Raw genomic sequence first — 20056 nt, 5'->3', positions numbered from 1 at the left:
GATCCAAAGGAAGGCGCTGCAGCCCACGGGTTTTACGAAGGTCCACAGAATCCCACCGGCCACCGAGCAGAGAGCGGCCCTTCGCCTCTCCGGTCCAGCGCAAAGCGTATTCGGTGAGGAGGACGCGGAACAGCAGAGGGCGCTGCCGGACAGGTCCAGGCCCGGTGGCGCGGAGCGGCAAAGAATGCAGCGCAAGGGAGGGTTGCTGACTGCTGGGCGAGCAAGAGGAGCTGATGCTGCAAAGCCGCCCGCCTTTCCCGGTGGGGACCATGAGGAGCGCTGAGCGGGAAGAAGAGTGGAGAGGCTGCGCTTAGCTTGGCCGACCCCGGTTAGCCAGCGCGCTTGACTATGGCTGGGGGAAGGAGAGGGCTGGTGGCTCCACAGAACACCTTCCTGGAGAATATCGTGCGGAGGTCCAACGGTAAGGAGGAAGCCAGCCGGGGTGCGAGGGCGGCTCGGCTGGGGTGGGGTGGGGAAGCAAGGACCCGCAGAGCGAAACCCGAAACTGGGGAGGGGATTCTCCAATGCGGGGCTGCACTCGTGGGCTCCTCCGGGCGGTTTTTTTGGGGGAGGGGGAGAAAGAGGATGGGCCAGGCTGGCTCCGAGCGGGGTGGGGACGCGGCGAGCTTTGGGCTGAAGTGATGCTGCCTTTGGATGAGAAAGCTTCCCCCAGCCAGGCATCGCCTCAAAAGTCCTGCAGAAGAAAGTGCCCGAAACGTTCTGGGAGGGAGAAACCCGCGAAACGTAGCTGAACCGAGGACAGGAGAGGCTTGCAGGTGCCTTTTGGGCAGGCTTCTTGCTCCGGGTCGGGTTGGAAACCCAAACCACCTCGGATCGGGTTTTGTGCCCCGGAGCAAGCGTTGGGGAGGGCTGCGCACACACAGACTGGTTGCAACGGGCTCTTGGCGCCCCCCCTTTTTTTCCCGCGGGGACCTCTTCCCGTTGCCCGAGCCTTTCCACTTTCCCCCAACCCGATTTCTCAAGGGCTTCCCCCTCCCTTAGCACCGAGATTTTGGCGCTATGCAGACCTGGGAAGTCTTTGCAGAGGCTGTGGTGAGATCCTCGGAGAAGAAGAGGAAAGCGAGGGGAGGGGAGGTGACGAGGATGGGGAGACCTTCTTTCAGTCTTCCTTTCAGACTTCACATCTCTTACAGACGGAAACTATCCGGAATGCTCTCCAGAATCCTAGCTAAAAACAAATTCATTAAAAAGTGCAGGACTGAAAACGATCTGGTGATGTTCTATTTCCCCACCCCACCCCATTGATTCAGTATAAAACCACTGATTTCTTGATTTGTTTTATGTCATTTAAACACTTCTGCAGTGTAAGAACATCTTGGAATACTGTTGAAGCTGAATACCAAGCATGTCTAATCTTGATGGACTTATGTTAATATCTTACTGGCCTTTCTTCCCTTTTCTATCTTTATTTCCTAAGTATCCATTCTTGTGCATGGTGAGACTTGCAGATTTCAAATGAAATTCTCTAAATCTGGACCATGTTAAAAGTCATATTTATTTGTTGGGTGGTGGTGGTGGTGTTGATGTTATTTTGAAGATGTGATACTATTCAGACACTTCAGGTGGGCTCTATAAAAAGAAATTAGATAGCTTTGGCCAAAAGAATTGTTGACATTCGATTAAAGTTAGCATCTAGAGATGTTAAAACATAGTTTAAAAAAACACATTTAATTATACAACACCAAATAACCACTGCATTTTAAATCTTTGGAAGCAGAACTAGAAGATGAAAGATTGGAATGATTTAAAAAAAACACCTGATTTGGGAATACATTTCCTCCCTCTCATTTATGTGTCATAGAGGATGGTCTACAATGCTTCATCTATTGAACCCTAGTTTAAAAACACCAAGCAAATCAGTTCTCAGCTTGACTGCTACAGTTAGGTGTGGCTATCTCTCTGCATAGGTCTGCTTTAAAAGATGGTTTATTTAAGATGGTTTATTTAAGATGGTTTATTTCCAATTTCCCACTTCCCCTCCCACATCAATACTTTATTGCAATTGTACTATAGTGTCTTAAACAGCTTTCAGAACTGGATGGAAAGTGGGAAGAGGAGGATAAAAATGCTGTACTGTACTTTTATTATATAATATGTATAAAAAGCTTCTTCCAATCCTGAATGATAAGCTGTTCAACATTTTCTTCCATCAATTTTTAAGGGTATTGTAGCCCTCAGCCTAAACATGAACTAGGTTCCTTCCTTCCTGTCTGATTAATTGCTGGTATATGAATGAATTGGGATTCTTGGCTCAGGTATTGATGAAACAGAGTCAGGGCTGGGCTCTATGTAAGAAGGCAGACTGCTTCTGAATTTGCTGGAAAATATTTAACAGTGGGGTAATCAAGCAGATGTACTACTTTAATAACTTCCAGAATTGCTTTGCCATGATTTTAAAAGAAGTTACTTTGTGGAAGAAATAGATTTGATTTTTCTGCACACAAACCATAACCAATAATGTTAGCAATTCCGTGTTCTTTTAAAATTCACAGTATTAGTCTCTACAATCATCTTCCCAAGTGAAAGTTTTCATATGATAGCAGAGGGGAAATAGAATTAGTCATTAACCCAACATTGGCAAGTATGTTAAATTTCTTCAGTTTATTTCATTGTTGTTAGATGGACATACCATTTAGCTAGTGCCAACTATTTTAAAAGGAACAACCTAGTGGCTGTCTTTGGTGTTTGAATAATATTGTCATTAAAATGCTATTTTGAAGAAAGCTCTTAGTAGAAATTGGCATGGCTATTTTTCTAATTTCCTTTTCCAATAAAAGGCTGGCTGGAAAACTATTGCCCTTAATCAACTTCTTCAATGGCCACCACAAAGTTCTTAAGTGGATTCTGGAGTTCTTTAATCTAGAAGGCTTTATTCCATTTAATTTTTTCTCCCAGCAGTCTGATATACTCATTTTTGCAATTTTGTTCAATTTCTCTCCACCCCAGTTTAGGATTTATTCACTGTAGCTGTTCTGTAGTTCTGAAAATAGTTGCATTCCCCCAAGCCAACTGATACTATCTCCTCCTTATGTTTGGGTTGTACCCTTTTAAGTCCCTAAGACTCCACACATCGAAAATAAGCCCCCAATTAATATATAAGATCATCAGGAGTCATTAAAGGACAGCCTGTTTCAGTATTCTCACATTTCCATCACTTAAGGAGTATCATCATTGGCCCTGCTGCAGAATCTTTAATCCTTGCATTAAAATTATTTTTATTAGATGATCAGATAAGTTTTGAAATTTTAACTGGGCTGATTAACTTATGAATATTGTTATTGTGCACTGAATATTTGTGATATGCGTGTAAGCAAAGTGTCCATTTTTCTTTATTTAGGGGATTGGGTCAGTGGAAAAGAGATCGATGAGAATGAGGACTTGGATGGGAGAACATTTGGATAACATCCAACTTATGGGCTATAGAGTCTTCATCTAATAACCCATTATATAAGCATTCCATATCCTTGATCTTAGATTTCTTTTATGGCATCCTCAGGTCATTAATTTCTTGGCTGTAACTGTAAGTCCTTCTAAACAAAGAGTGGAAACTATGATGGCAGTTGGTAAGGCTAGACAGCCATTTCTCTGAAATACTTTGATATTTTCCAGTAGGACAAGAGGGAGGGAGGTTGAAAAGCTGGAACTTGTTCAATTGATGGTGAAATAGTCTTTACTTGGAAATAGGGAATGTTGTGGTTCCTCTGAGGTAAAACAATGGTTCTGTTCACCTGAGTTCTGATTAGCATAAGATGAATGAAAGCAAACAACCTACCTATTTTCCCCACTTCAAAAGCTTTTTTTTAAAGACAGCCTCATAAAATCTCTAGTTGAGGGGACACCATTCACTGGCAATTCATGGGCAGTAGACAACTTCCAGATTCCCAAGACTCTTTGTAGTAATTTGATCTATGGAAAGAACATTCTGCCTTTCCTTCTGTTTGTATGAGGAAGGAAAGACAGTGCGAAGGAGGAAGGATATTGTGGGAAGAGAGAGAAAAGTGATTGTCCAACCCAATACTGGCTCTGAATTTGGGTTCTGTTCATTTTTGCCCACTATCCTAAAGGTGTTTTTTCAAAAAGCAACTGGACTTCCTTGGTTTTCCTTGAAGACATTTCACTTCTCATCCAAGAAGCTTCTTCAGTCAGAACTAAGGAAGTTTCTTGGATGAAAAGCAAAACTTCTTTAGGGCAAAACAAAAAAGTCCAATTTTCTTTTGAAAAAGCATTTTTGGCGCAATCATGACCTGGATGACTGAGAATCTCCATAGACCTTTTTGCCCACTGACATGTGACTTGACTTTCATCAGATTATTCCAGTAAGAATGCATCTTTGAACAAGATAACATTGATCATTCCCAATCAGAGTGTAGAATAGAATAGAATAGAATAGAATTCATTCTTGGCCAAGTGTGGTTGGACACACAAGGAATTTGTCTTGATGCAAATACTCTCAGTATACATAAAAGAAAAGATACATTCCTCAAGAATGTACAACACTTAATGGTACAACACTTAATGATAGTCATAGGGTACAATAAGCAATCAAATCATACTAAGAAACAGTCAATATAAATAGTAAGGATACAAGCGACAAAGTTACAGTCATACAATCACAAGTGGGAGGGGGTGGGTGATAAGGAGTGATGAGAAGATTAACAGTAATTGTAGTGCAGACTTTGTAATAGTTGATCAGTGTTGAGGGAATTACTTGTATAGCAGAGTGATGGCTTTCGGGGGAAAAACTGTTCTTGTGACTAGTTGTTCTGATGTGTAGTGCTCTATAGCGTCATTTTGAGGGAAGGAGCTGAAACAGTTTATGGATGTGAAGGGTCTGTAAATATTTTCACAACCCTCTTTTCGACTACTGCAGTATACAGGTCCCCGATTGAAGGCGGGTTGGTAGTAATTGTTTTTTCTGCAGTCCTCTGAAGTCTACTGTCTGTCCTGTTGGGTTGCAGTAAGTGTAAAAAGCTGACATATAAAGGGGGAAAAGTGCCTTCCTAATGCCTGCATTAATTAGGGTGGGACATGTTTTTCTAACAAATGGGAAAACAAGAGGAACCATCAGCTAAGGACCAATCCAATGGCAGTGAAGCTGGAATCACTGATTGGTGAGGTCAGATCCAATGAGAGTAGAAAGTGATGAAACTGGGTGGAGTTTGCAGCATTGCAGGACTGCATAGTTCTCTCTCCCCACCCTAGGCACAGAGTCTTAAAATGTAAATCCACGAAAAGATAAATTTTTGGATTCTTTTGTATTTCAGCGAAGTCTCTGGGAACTGATTGGTATCATAAAAATCTCCCTCGCAAGCTTTGATTTTTGACTCCTTGTCTCAAAAACCTTAATTCCAGATTTACTACATTTTTGTGCAGAAATGTTAATATGCCAAGGGACTGTAGGCAATCTTTTGCCTGAGTGCTTGAGTGCTTGTACTAATATTAAAAAGCCTAGGAATCAGTTTGAAGAATAAAGCAGCATTTGGGCTGGGGGGGCGTTTGTTCCCAGTGAGTAAAAAACCAGACCAAAAAAGGTGAGAGCTTGTACAAATGGCCACAAGACAGCCACCTGGTAGATATGGAAATTAGCTTGATTTTCAAATAAATAAATAAACCACTGAATTGTTAAATCCCAACTAAATGACTTGCTCTACCATTATTTTGAGATGAAACTGGACCCATCCTTGTGGAATACTGAAATATTGTTGCTATTATTTTGCACTGCTACTACCGTGTTTCTCATATAATAAGGCCGGGTCTTATTTTTTTGAGCCCGAAAAAATGGCTAGGCTGTCTTTTTGGGGGTGACTTAATTCCCCCTTGCATCTTCAGGCAGGCGGCGACGGCTTGGATTGACCTCGGTGTTGGTGGGGCACTTCGTATCGGGGTCAATGCAGGCAGCACCATATCCGGTGTGCAACAAAAGTACTTCCTAACGGCAAGCCCCCCACCATTCCCCCATTTCGCATGTTTTAATACAGGCCTTAATTTGGGGGAGGGGCTTAATTTCATTTCATGCCTATAAAACATGCTGGGACTTCCTATTGGGGAGGCCATATTGTTGGAGAAACAGGGTATAAGGTTTTACTTGCACTGTGGAACTTTCTACACAGTGAGGAAAAGTTAAATCAGTGGGCTGAGAATTAAGAGCAGCTTTTATTCTGCTAAAGTTCTGAGATATTTTTAGACAAAAAAATGAAATCATCCTAAAATAAGCACTTCCGTTGGCTGATTAAACCGTAAGTTTATTGGCCACTTGCTTCAAGATTTCAAAGAGATTTGAAGGTGTGTAGGTTTGTTTAAGTGGTATTGATTAATGTATTATACTGGCAGCTGTATGGGGCTGATATTCCCCAGATACTACCCAAAGAAGCCATAGCTTTTTTGCAACTGTGCCAAGATGCCCTCCCATCTGGAGAGCCAATGTTGCTTCTCCTTTACCAGATCTGTGGAGTTAAAGTTCCTGTATTTCTAGTTAAAAGGTAGTGTCAGGATTGGGAAATACCCTTTGACAATTGAAGGTCTAAAGTTAGTCTGAAAGTTCAGGTGAAGAGTCCAAAAGCATATGAGGAACTTACCTGTTTTTTAAAAAACAGAATTTGACACAGGGAAGCCAGAAGTTTAAAAGAGATGGGGGGACCCCCCCCCAGCTAAAGGTTTATTTTGGATTAGATGAAGTAACAATGTGATTTTATGAATACAGTTTTACAAGTTATATGAATTACCTAATTAGAAGACAGTCCTTGCAGAGAATTGTTGTCAGTGCACTGATGCTTATATTCCATAAAAATATCTTTGGGTTTTCCATGAGAGGAACAATTGTGTGTTTTGGAAGGCTTTGGTAAATCTTCGTAAGATTTAATATCCATCTGTCATCATTGTAGTCTTCTGAAGTACTGTGTCCCAACCTTGGCAACTTGTAGTGGTCTTCAACTCTCAGAATTCCTCAGCCAATCCATATATCTTCAAGCTGCCAAGGTTCAGAAATACTGTCTAAAGTATTTCCTTCTTTCACCACAGGCCTCAATATCTATTCCTGGGCTTATAAGGTAACTAGACTTTGGCTCCATAACCAGACCTCTTTGTAAGTTAGTTTTATGTATAGGCCCTGTTTGAGCTCAACATATGGTGAAATACTGTATTTGATCCTAGCTGTTACATTTTGCAAACAATGGATTAAGGATGATTGCAATGTATAAACATGATAATTATGATTTATTTAAAAATCATAGATAAGTAAATCATGAATTAATATTGTTAGGTTAGCCATATAATTTGAGAACTAGCATCTATTCCACACTGAAGAGACTGGACAGCCATTTATCTGAAATAATATAGAATCTCCTGCCATGGTCAGGGGGTTGGACTGTCAAGCTCCCTTCCAACCCAATTCCAATTCTATATTCTGTTCTACATAGAACAATAGACTTAAACAATTTAACTTATTTGCAACATACAAATGACATTTTGCAGTAGATTCCTAAATATCATACATCACTGACTAATTGCAGTATAAGTAAAATATTTCATATTTACAGTTGGAGGTCTGCCTAAATATAATAGTTTTTTAAAAAAATATTGGTATGATAGTTATTGGAATTGAATTTTTATTGCAAAGTTGGAGTAAAAGGCTAGTCCAAAAGAAAAATAATTGGTAAGCTGTCCAATCACTTGCTATACCAAAGTAGATCACATACTGATAGCAAAAATAAAAGAAATGCTTTAATAAGCTCTTACCACAAAGTACCTATTATTAGTGTATATATCTAGATTGCTTGACATCTTGAAAGCAGTCAAAGGGCAGAACCATAAGAAGAGTGCTGCGTTTATGATTAACTTAATTGTGTTATGCAAAAAAAACCAAACATGGATTATTTGTGACCTTGAGCTATTTATAGGACAGTCTGAATTTTTTTAAAAAAACCACAGCCTTTTACATCTAACATTTCTATTCTTCTTTCCATTAAAGTCATTGTTAGTGGCTTACATCTTAGCACCAAGAGCTTATAAAAATTCTTGGTATTAAATTCCATTAATTTTCATGTTTAAAGTTGTTATACTATTAGTCTGGAAGCTATGATGAACGAAGTTCAACTCATTTCTGAATGAACTAAGTTCCAGTATAATTTTTAGCATTCAGAGAAGCTAGGGTTTCCAGCAGTTCACAAATTTTAGTCTGGCTCAAATAAACCCTATGAAACTTAGTATGAATCCAGCCATTGTGGTTTACAAATCCTTAGGTCATCATCTACCATAGAGTGTAACTCCATCCAATGTTTGTTTATTTGTTTATTTATATCCCATCTTTGTTATTTTTAAATAACTCAAGGTGGTAAACATACCTAACATTTCTTTCTCCTATTTTTTTTCACAACAAGGTAATGTTGTGAGGTAATTTGAGCTGACTGAAAGCCAGGCCTGAAGTCACCCAGCTTGCTTTCATTCCTAAAGTGGGACTAGAACTCAGGCCTCCAGGTTTATAGCCTAGTGCAGGAGTGTCAACCTTGCGGCCCATGGGCCTGATGCGTCACACGCTGGCCACGTCCACCCATTTTAGCAAAAGGAAAAAAAGTTGCAATATGTCACATGACAACAACATGATGCTGCGAGTTTGACACCCCTGGCCTAGTACCTTAACCCTCAGACCAAATTATTTTGCAAATAATTAACAGTCCTATGTCCTCTGACTGAATGCTTTCACATTACTTGGGATCACAGAATTCTCAAAGTTGTAGTTTCAACGTATCTGGAAGATAATCCCTAAATTATATAGACAGGAAATGTTTTTTGTGACAACAGACTTATAGATTATCATTCAGTCGCTAATCACAATAAAAGCAATTTCCTTAATCAGTTTTGTATTTCTGCCTGTGAATCATCAATTTTAACTATTTTTGATACGTGCCAATAAATGATGTGATTGGGTAATCAGAACCTATTACTTTGTATAAAATTTTGGAGTAATTAAATCAAGGGATATACTAAAAGCCCTTTCCTTTCTTCTCCTTTTATCATTCAAGGGCATGGTTAAATTGAATTCAGATCACATTCAAGCCCAGACTAGACCTGACAACAACAAGCATGTTTTAAAAATGCAGATCATTTGTCTTGATCATTATTAGGATGTTGGTTGGAATGGGGGTTGGGGGGGGAGGTTAATTCTTTCAGGGTGGGGGTGGGAAATGGCTCCTTGGAAGCTTTTTGCTTCATTAGCCCATGTTCTGGGGCTTTAAGATTCTCCCTCTCCCCTCAAAATGTTTTCCATTTCCCTTATAAATAACCCCTTTGTACTTATTCCCTCCATCTCCCAATAAGCTTTATATTCCTTCTTACTTCAGACTGGCCTTTAGATGTTGAAATTGATGTTCAAGGAGAGCCACTATGGGTTTTCCTCCAAATGTATAAGATTTTGGAGATTCAGGATCATTTTTGACAAGGTATTGCTGAACGTTTCACTTAGAAAGAAAATGAACTATGTTTTCTGGTTGCAAAAAATGGATACAGTTTATACCTAGAAGTGTAGAGTTCCTGATGGTGCCAGCTGTCAACAAGAACCTGACCATCTGTGACTGAGGAGACTGGTATGTCTACCAAAATACATGTTCTGTAGCCATAGTATCCTGTTTTAGTTTTATTTCTAATATATAGAAGAGGATGTCCCCATGAAATTTGCTGCCTCAACTGTTTGCATTGCTTCAGAAAAAGTTCTTTATAGGTAAGAACTCAGATGAATAAATAACAGCACTACTGTTTTTCAGGGTATTATTTCCTGGGCAAAATCAACACTGGAACTTTTTTTTAAAAGAAAAGCTCAGTTTCTTCTATTGGTAAGCTTATATACAGGAATAGCCTTTTTTTTTTAAACCTTTAGAGAATTGCTGATCATTCTTTGATAAGTTCTTGTCCATTAATTGGAAATTAACTAATTGGAAATTAGTGGAATACAACACTAATTAAAATCTTTGCTTAAGTGCCTGGATGACTTGTGGATTTCTTTCATATGGGTCCTGAAATGGCTTTGTTTTATTCTGAACTCAAAACCAGAGTTTATTTATACATGCAACTGTTCCATGGTACACTTACTTTTCAACTTTCACTTTTTAAAAAAGAAATAAAAAGGCAAATTTAAATTATGGTATTTAAGAATCGATTGCATATCATATCTTAATTTGTTTTTGAAGGCTGCAGATTACTCTTATATGGCAATGTATGCTTTTGTAAATTCAGTGAAACTTTACTTAAAAAGAATTTTAAAAAAATAAGGTCTCCTGCTTGAAAGCTCCCTTTCAACTCTGTTATTCTGATACAGTTTTTCTAATAATGTAGCACAGCAGGCTTAACATGTATCTTGATAATGCAGACACCTGACACCAAACACTAGAGGGATCTGTTTCCATACTGTTTTACCAAGCACATTCTCTTTTATTCTTGTTGGAAAGGACTGAAAAGCAATGTACATTGTATTTTCTGAACATATTTTCTTTGGAACAGCAAAATCACATAACACATTTTAAAATGAAATCTTTCATTCCTATCTTTATTTAATTTTTTAAAAGACTTTTTATATAATTCTTTTAAGTTAACTCCATTTCAATTATCACTTCCCCCATTTTCTGTGTCAGATCTCATTAACCAATACTATAAAGGGAAAAGACTTCAAGGGGATTTTGTCAACTTGATATTTATTATCACTACTCCAGTTTCTCTCAGTTACTAAAGCATTAGTTATGGTCTACAATACATGGTATTAAAAGAAGGAAAGAGAAGCAGAAAGGCAAAACCCTTTAAGCTCTCCAGGTTCCCACTGTTTCTTCATCCTCCATGTCACATCATATTTTTCTTCCCCGCCTTTGATCTACTTGTGCCTCATGATCACTGTGTTTGTTTCAGCCCATGGGATGGAAATAGCTGCCATGTGTAGGAAATGTGAGCTGATGCCGTCATTATCACCCAGTTGATCTATTACAGAGGTCCCCAAACTTGGCAACTTTAAGACTTGTGGACTTCAGCTCCCAGAATTCTCCAGCCAGCATAGAATTCTGGGAATTGAAGTTCTCAAGTCTTAAAGTTGCCAAGTTTGGGGACCTCTGGTCTATTGCAATGTGCTCGGTTTCATTAAAGACCACTTGGAAATTACAGTGAGATAATCCAGAATATAGGAACCCTTTTACTAACTGGCATGTAATTCTGGAAAAGCAATGCAACAAGCTTTTTACTGGCTGTCAGATGCAGTTGAGAGTGCTGGCTTTCACCTCTATAGTCCTTTACGGCTTGACACCTGAGGGCCGACAGGACCATCTGCTCCCATGAGGAACCTATTAGATCATCTTGGAAGAAGATATTCTTAGTTCTCACTTTTGGCAAGTAAAGAAAGCTGTAGCAGGTAGTGCTATGTTTTTAGCTGTTTTGCAGAGTGTTCTATTTAGATTTGGACATCTTTTATTTTTCACATTTCTTACTGAATAATTCGCTCTTTGGGGCTTGGTTTTATTTTAATTGTTTTTAATTTTGAAATTTTACTACAAATGTTTTAAATCATGTATGTTAGATGAGCGTCCAGAGTTGATTTGGACTGCAGCAGGATATATAAATAAACAAGTTATTGGAGCCAGATGGTGAAAAGTAGCTCTATGGAACCAGGGACAGAAAGACCAATCGGCTTGCTGTGCTTCAAGTTTTATCATGATAGGGAAGCTGTTTAGCAAGAATGGGCTTCTTTGGAATTAGTAGGCATAAAGGATCTACTAACATACTCTGAATGTTCTCAGGATATGATTAATTTCTGGGTCTTGACCTGTTCTATTAGGAGTTGTGTTTGTAGCAAAACTATTTGTTGAGCTGGCCTATTTTTTGACTGGCCTGACAACAGACTCCAACCCACTATTAACAATTGACTAGCAAGGGAAGAACCAGGGTCTATTGCTATAGAAAAGGAAAGAACTGCAACAATAAAATCTAGTGCTTCTGGGATTGATATGAGTCCATATTCTTAATTCCAGGAAACTCAAGGACTCTTAATTTGGTCAGAGGTAGCCTGAAACAGCAACATTCAGGAGGTGCATTGTTATTGGGTCCTTCCATTTTTCATGCCCAACAGCTGACTGGCTTCAACAACACCTTTCTTGGTAGAGACGTGTGTGTATAAGTAAGAGAGAGAAGGACATCATCATGGTTTCCGCTACTGTGGTGTTCCCTGCTGAGAAGCAATTTAGGAGGAGAGAATCAATCCTCCTTGCCATCATTTCTCCCCCATCAAACTGTCTGCTTTGCAAAGAAAATAGAGGATGCAGCTGTTTCTCTCAGATACATAGCCACAGTGATCCAGGGATGGCCTATCTATTTGAGGACTATCTCAAATCATTTCTGCAAACACTCAGCCTTCATTTCTCATCTGATAAGAGAAAACGGGCAAGCCATGCAGATTGTAGGAGTTCTTGATTCCTTCGGTCAGATTTCATGTACATATTGGTAACTTTAACAGGGTTATTGATACTGTTCTGTACAGCTCTTTAGCATCATTCCCAATTCAGATTTCTTGGACTGTAAAGGTGAGAGGAGAGAGATGCACTTCCAGACTTTCAAGATTTTGTTACAGTAATGAAGCCTTACAATAAAGTTAAAGCTAGCAGTTCTGGGTGGTGCACCTTGTCTTTTGATTCAGCAAGGCTGACCTAGGGAGAAAAAAAGAAAGGATCATATTCAGTAATAGAGAAGTTGGGGGGGGGGGGATTTGTAAAGTCTTAAGGGCACCAGAATAAAAATTGTGTTGGCTTTTCTTGAAGGCCTTTTAGTTAGGCCATGGGTGTTGATTTTAAGCGACTATTTTAGCCAGAAGCTATCTGCGCCTAGTAAAATAAATGTTTCTCTTGTTTCTCTTCCTAAGACATATTCTCTTATAGGGCTTGAGTTTGCTTTCAATTGCCAGTTTTAGAATAACATAAGAATGATTTTCTTGGTCGAATTAATATATTTCTGAATATAGTGGATTTGGAAGGAGTTCAGGGAACCTTGATGCTTTTGTAGGTTATAAGAACTCCCTCAGCAAGTAAGACTTATAATGGGCGACATATGTGCAGGCCTCTTTGCTTACCATGTTTTTATGTTACTTTACAACACTGATGGGTTAATTTGGGGGCCCTTGAGATTTCTGAGTGTTCAGTATGTCCAAGGCTACAGTCCTGGGAGATAGTGTGACCCCCCAGCACCTAAGGTGGAAACAACTCTAGAAAATAACTCTTGGTGGTTGACTTTGGTGGTCCATGGCAGGCTTGAGCATTGGGCCACATCCAACATGATGCAGTTCAGTGGTGACAAAAGTAAAGTCCTGCATTTAGCCAGGAATAACCAAATACACAGGTACAGAATAGGCAGTACTTGGCTCAACAGTAGCAACTGTGAGAGGGATCTAGGTGTCCTGATGGACTACTGCTGCATCAACAGAGGGACAGCATCAAGATCACAAGGAGTGATAATACCATCATACTTGTTCTAGTTAAACAATATAAAAAAGATGCTGAGGCCCTAGAAAGAATGCAGAGAAGAGCAACAAAGTTGATAAGGGGTCTGGATGAATAGCTAAAGGTACTTGATATGTCTAGCCTAACAAAGAGAAGAATTAGGGATGCCATGATAGCTGTCTTTTAGTACATGAGGGGCGGCCACAGCGAGGCGAGGGTTGACTTATTCTCCAAAGTTCCTGAGAGTAGGACAAGAAGCAATGGGCAGAAGCTTGTTTAAGAGAGATCCAATCTGCAAGTGAGGAGAAATTTCCTGACACAACAATTCTGCCTCCCAGAATCTCTTCAAGAAAAGATTGGACAGCCCTTTCACCAAATTGGTATAATTATTGTCTTGAGTGGGTGATTAGACTAGAAGACTTCCAAAGCCCCTTTCAGCCCTATAATTCCATGATTCTAAGCCAAGGTATATCAGATAACAGATCATCAGAGTTGGAAGGGACTTTGTAGGTCATTTAGTCCAGCGGTCACCAACCGGTGGGCCGCGGCCCACTGGTGGGCTGTGAGAAAATTTTGGTGGGCTGCAGAGAAATCTCACCCCCAGAGCACCCTCCCCAAAGCAATTAATCCAGGCTGTGCAGAAACACAAGGCTGCGCCGCCCACATGGCCCGCAGAAACCCTCCCCGCCCACTCACTCCTTACCCAGTAAACTTGCCTGCTAAATTTTTATTTTTCCTTTTTCCAACCATCAGCTGTTCTGCTGTGCCCGGAGATTTAGATTAGCTAGGAAGCAGGAAATGGTTGGATTTCTTGCTTTCTAGCTAGTCTTTAGATCTTCGGCTCTGCTTTTAAGTACAGCCGAACCTCCCTTAGGACTGAAGGTTTGCTTGCAAGCAAATTCATTGCAGACTCACAGCAAGCAAATTTGAGAGACTCAGCTAGCCGATGGCAGATAGATCATTGAATGATTCTGTGAGCAGCTCAGTCTGCCTGCTTTGCCTGATTTTGGGAAAAAGTTGCTCTTTTTTTTTAAATAAAAAATTCATTTACATGCATGGTGTGTTGTGAATTAATTTTGTGAGTTTGCTTGCAAGCAAATTTTATGTGACAGACTGAGCTAGCCAATGGCAGATAGATAGATTTCTGAATGAATCTGTGATTCTGTGAGCAACTCAATCTGCCTGCCTGCTTTGCTTGATTTTGGGTAAAAGTTGCTATTTTTTAATAAAAAAATTCAATATTTATATAAATATTTATAATATTTACATACAAGCCATGCCCAGCCAGTCACATGACCATCAAGCCACATTCACAAATTAGACCACACCCACATAACCAGTTAGTGGTCCCTGAGATCTAAAATTATGAGTTTGGTGGTCCCTGAGGTCCAAAAGGTTGGCGATCCCTGATCTAGTCCAACCCCCTGTTCAAGCGTGAGACCCTACACTATTTCTGACAAATGGCAGTCCAATCTCTTCTTGAAAGTCTCAAGTGATGGCTCTCCCACAACTTCCGAGGGCAAGCTGTTCCTTTGGTTGATTGTTCTCACTGTCAGAAAGTTTCTCCTTATTTCCAGGTTAAATCTCTCCTTGTTCAGTTTCCATCCATTGTTCCTTGTCTCGCCTACAGGTGGTTTAGAAAATAGCTTGACCCCTTCCTCTCTATGGCAGCCCCTCAAAAATCACTTCATAAAGAATGGGTTTCCTAAAGAGGGAGATAATTTGAATGTCTGTGATTTATGACCTTGGGAGAATGATGAATTTATCTACTCCTATTATATAGCTGTTAAAGATAGCAGACATCACTATATCACATAACGTTAAATTTCCAGTTTAACTCTACACTATGGGAAAAGCTTCATTTCATTTCTCACCAGATGATGATGGTTTTAATATTGCAGTAAAAGGATAACAACTTCATAATCACTTTCTCCATACTATACTTCACATAATTTTAGACATTTTATCTGTCTATATATGTCAGTCTGTCCTATCTCTCTATCTCGTTATCTCGCTATCTAGCAAGATTGTGGAACAGGAAGGTAAAATGTGCTGTTCTAGAAGTGCACATAATTGTCCATGATGTTGCATTCTGTAGAATATACTTTTCAAGGGCAGCTCCATGTAGAACATGTTGCAGTAGTCCAATCTGGAGATGATTAGGGCATGAGTGACAATAAGCAGGGTCTAATAATCTAGAAATGGGCCAAATGGTTCACAAGATGGAGATTTCTATTATATTTCCTCTTTATTCTTACTTTCCTAAGATAAGTGCCTTGCTTAGCGTGTCAGCCTTCAAGATTTTCTCCCTTTGCTTTGTATCTTTTGGCTGTCATAAGTAACGGGGGGAGGAGGGGGGATATGGTTATGGGAAGTGAGCTGGAGGTGTTACAAAACAGAACTGTATAAGCTGGGGGGGGAAGGTTCTTGCTTAGGCTTCTATCCTATGCTATGCGCAGCCGCAACTCTTTATCAAAATATGTCAAGGTCAACGGACAGAGGCCTCATCACCACCTGGAGATGCCCACATGATGATATACACAACTTTTAATTGGATGAGCAAATTGAACTGTTGGGGGTGGGAACGTTGCTGTTACTTTGTATATGTGATTTACACACCCATTTTCTCAGATTCAGAATTCTTTTGTTGCTACCACTTGATTTCCAGTAAAAGATATCTTTTCTCTGATTAATGGAGTCTAAGTATTTTTTTCTTGGATTTTGAATGGGGCACCAGCTGACATTATTCTGAATGTCCATGTTACCAGCCCACCCGGAGAATTAATAAATTTTCTTCCAAGGGGGTCTGAACACAATGTCAAATCCAGCCAGTGACCAAGAAGACCTGGGAGCGACTGGAGGACAAGATTTCATGCTGTTAGAGGCGGCAGGGGAAGCTGACTTGTTAGCAGAATGAAGTCTTCACGAAAAACCAGCTGTAAAACCCAAATGGTCACTGGGAGTTGTCTGGAAGGATCCTGAGGAAAAGCCTCCTCCAGGAGTGACCACTACCCATTGGCGTGGAAGAGAGGAGCCATGGCAAGAGAAGGAAAGAAATAATTTTTTACTAACTCAAGCCATGCATCTTCTGAATGAAGCTATCGGAGAACCTCAAACTGATCAAAGGTATGAGGGAGAGGAGGGGGAGGCAGCCCCAGACAGAAGAATCAGAGCAGCCACCCCCTGGGCTGGCGCAAGAGGCAGCAGCAGCCCAGAGGCCCCCAGCAGGGGGAGTAATTGCCAGAAGACGTTGAACTCCAAAGGTGCCTCCATTGGAAGTAAAATATGGGGGGGATCCCAAGGAGTTAGGATTCTTCCTGGCACAAGTCTGGAGCCATATGGAGGAATATGGAGGGGATTTTTGCTCAGAAGCAGCCAAAGTTAGATGTGTTACAAGAGCTCTGGAGGGAACAGCTGCAAAGTGGATGGTGACTTTGCATAATGATAATACCCCTCAGCTGATGAATTATGACCTGTTCATGACTGCGCTGCGAGCCAGGTTTGAAGACCTACTTGCTGAACGTAAGGCCAGAATTGGGATGAAGACCATAAATCAGGGGCAGAGATTAGTGGCCGATTACACCCAGAAATTTAGAGAGCTGGCGTGTCATATTCGAGGCTGGTCCCAGGGAGCCCTGATAGAAGCTTTTAAAGATGGGTTGAATGAAGATGTATATCAAAGCTGTATTGCCAGAAGAGACCCCAGTGAGCTGCAGCTGTGGTACGTGCTGGCAGCAGAGGTGGAAATTGATCTGACCCGAAACAGACACTGGGAGGGTCTTGGTTGGAGCAAGTCCTACCCCACCAGCCCTCAAGAAGCCTTAAAACCTCAAAAGGGAGGAATGGCGGCAAAACCCAAGACCACTGCATGCTTCTGATGTGGGAAGGAAGTCTGAGCTGCAGACTGCCGTGCCAAGCTAGAGCCAAAGGGGGCACCAGGAGGAGGAAGAAAACCTGAAAAAAATCCCAGCAAAGCCTCGCGAAACGGCACTTAAAGCGGAGGAGGTCATAGAGATCACCCCTCTGAAAGGAGAGGAGCTGGGAACTCCAACCTCTTCTGAAGAGAGTGAATCCGAATCAGAAGACGACTCACTGGTAAGTCCAAACAAGGGCCCTATGACCATTCCAGTGAGATTAAGGGTACCCACGTCGGGAGCCAAAGGGGATATGCTAGCCTTGTTAGACTCTGGGTGCACAAGGTGCGTAATCAGCTCGGAGGTAGTAGAGAAAATGGGCTTAAGGCTAAAGACTTTAAAAACGCCCATAGCCTTTTGCCAACTGGATGGATCGGTAGCTTGGGGGCGGCCCTGCATATTTCATAACAGAACCAGTAGAAATGATGATGGGGAAGCATAGAGAGACTTTGTGTTTATGGTATCCTGGGATGGAGCACCCCCTAATACTGGGTTTGCCCTGGCTATGGAAATGGAACCCCAATGTTGACTGGAGGAGGGATCATTGCGCATACGTACTGACCAACCCCCAGAAGGGGAGGGACAATCTCAACCGAAACCCAAGAATCCCACAGACCTGGCCTCCACTGGCACTGAGAATCTGAGGGGGGAGGAGAAAATTCTAGAGGAATATTGGGACTTAAAGGGGGTATTCAGTGAGAAGGCCTCAGACAAGCTCCCCCCCATCGCTCAACAGATTGCAGCATTGAAATTTTACCAGGGGTGAAACTCCCAAAACCGAAACTGTACTCAATGACACTGTGGGAGCTAGAATAGCTGCGGTCATTTATCGATAAAAATTTGGAATGTGGTTTTATCCAACCTGCTAGACCCCGGGTAGCAGCCCCAGTATTGTTCCGTGAGAAGAAAGATGGCTCCCTTCATTTATGTGTTGACTATAGAAACCTCAACGCCATTTCGGTGGAGAACGTGTACCCCCTCCCCTTGATGAAGGATATGTTGGCCCACTTGGCCAAAGGGAAATTTTTTACGAAACTTGACCTGAGAGAAGCATACTATCGAGTTCGAATTAAGGAAGGGGATGAATGGAAAATTGCTTTTAACTGCCCAATGGGTTGTTTCCAATTCAACGTTCTTCCATTTGGCCTTCATGCAAATGATCAATCAGGTGTTGCATGAACATTTATACAAAGGGGTGTTGGTTTATCTTGATGATATTCTTATCTACACGGAGACTCGTGATGAACATGTGAAACTAATGCAGTCAGTTCTGGAAAAACTTTGAGCTGCTGAGCTGTACGCAAAGTTGTCCAAGTGTGAATTCCACCAGGAAAAAAATGACTATTTAGGCTATCGCATATCACATGATGGCATAGAAATGGATCTGGGGAAAGTTCATGCCATTTTGGAATGTGCCCCTCCCCATACCAGGAAGCAACTTCAAAGTTTCTTGGAATTTGCTAATTTTTACAGTCAATTTATCCCTGCTTTGGTGAAGATTGCAATGCCTATCACAAATCTCCTAAAAACCAAAGGGGTGGTGAAACCGAAGCCTAGTAAACCACTGGAATGGTCCATGGAATGTCAAGCCGCTTTTGAGAAGCTGAAACGACTGTTTGCTGCTGAACCAATATTCAAGCACCCGGACATGGATGCTCCTTTTGTAATCCAAGCCAATGAGAGTTACGTGGCAGTCGGGGCGGTGTTACTACAAGCAAACGAGACGGGGACTCTGCAGCCATGTGCATATACTTCCCGTAAACTTTTTAGTACTATCAAGAAAATATTTTGCTAAATGTTGTTCAGTTAATTAAAAAACTCCTATCCACCTCCAAATTAGTAATGAAGTTGCAAAAAATACTTAAGACAGAGATCCTGTAATCTTCCCACTGCTTGGATGTTTTGGAAGACAAAGTCTTCCAAAGACGCATGAGAAAGCTGCATGCAATTTGGACTAGGCTGATCATTCGAAAGAAGGCCTAGTACAACCAACAGCTGCTTTGCAAAGGGTGTGCCAGTTAGGTGTGCTTCATCAGCAGGAGGAGGAAGAAGATAGGGGTGGCAGGGCTAGAAGAATGCAGGACTGGCAGAGATGGTGAAAGCGGTCAAAAGGGGAAAATGGATGGTGGGATAGGTGGACAGGGAATTGAAGAGGAGGCAATCTCTTATTTTACTGCGGCTTGAGGCTGGGAGAGATCAATATGTGAATGACTTGGATCAGGGTGGGTCCTAGCCTAACAATTGGTGTGATTCAGATAGCAACAACAGCTGGGACTGCTGGGATTCCTGTTGCTAAATGATGTGATTATATGGCATTGTGTTTTATGACTGCATCACTTAGTGATGGAAATTCTGCTTTCAACTGCTGTTGGTTAACTCAAGGACCACCTGTAGTATTGCCTTTTTAGTATTCCAGTTCTTGCAGCCTAAATTAGTGGAACCATGTAAGCAGCTAATAGGAGTTTTATAGGATTTGGATTGCATGAAGACAATTTGGGAGAAATTGTTTGAAATACACTTTACTGTTAGTGAAAAATGCTGCAACAAACTAAGTAAAAGTGAAGAGATATAACAATGCAGGAGTGAAGTTATAATGTCTTGCTGTTATATTGTCATCATACATAAATGATGGGTACATAAAGTTATTTCTAACAGTTGTAAATGAAT

The 20056-nt window shown here is 41.0% G+C and overlaps 1 protein-coding gene across 1 annotated transcript in view; it reads left to right on the top strand.

Moving 5' to 3' along the window:
- The first annotated feature begins 253 nt into the window (after window positions 1-253).
- Window positions 254-20056, top strand: part of KCNH1 (potassium voltage-gated channel subfamily H member 1) — a 127068-nt gene continuing 107265 nt past the window's right edge. Inside the window, exon 1 of the mRNA XM_026683017.2 lies at window positions 254-421. Coding sequence (XP_026538802.2) covers window positions 349-421 — 73 coding nt within the window. The 5' untranslated portion in view covers window positions 254-348. The remainder of the gene's footprint in view (window positions 422-20056) is intronic.

Source organism: Notechis scutatus, chromosome 1 (genome assembly GCF_049901735.1).
Source record: "Notechis scutatus isolate UNSWTSFEM ecotype Mainland chromosome 1, rNotScu1.2, whole genome shotgun sequence".
NCBI classification, from domain to species: Eukaryota; Metazoa; Chordata; class Lepidosauria; order Squamata; family Elapidae; genus Notechis; species Notechis scutatus.
Note: the sequence above shows the minus strand (reverse complement) of the source record. Positions and strands in the feature narration are given on the sequence as shown.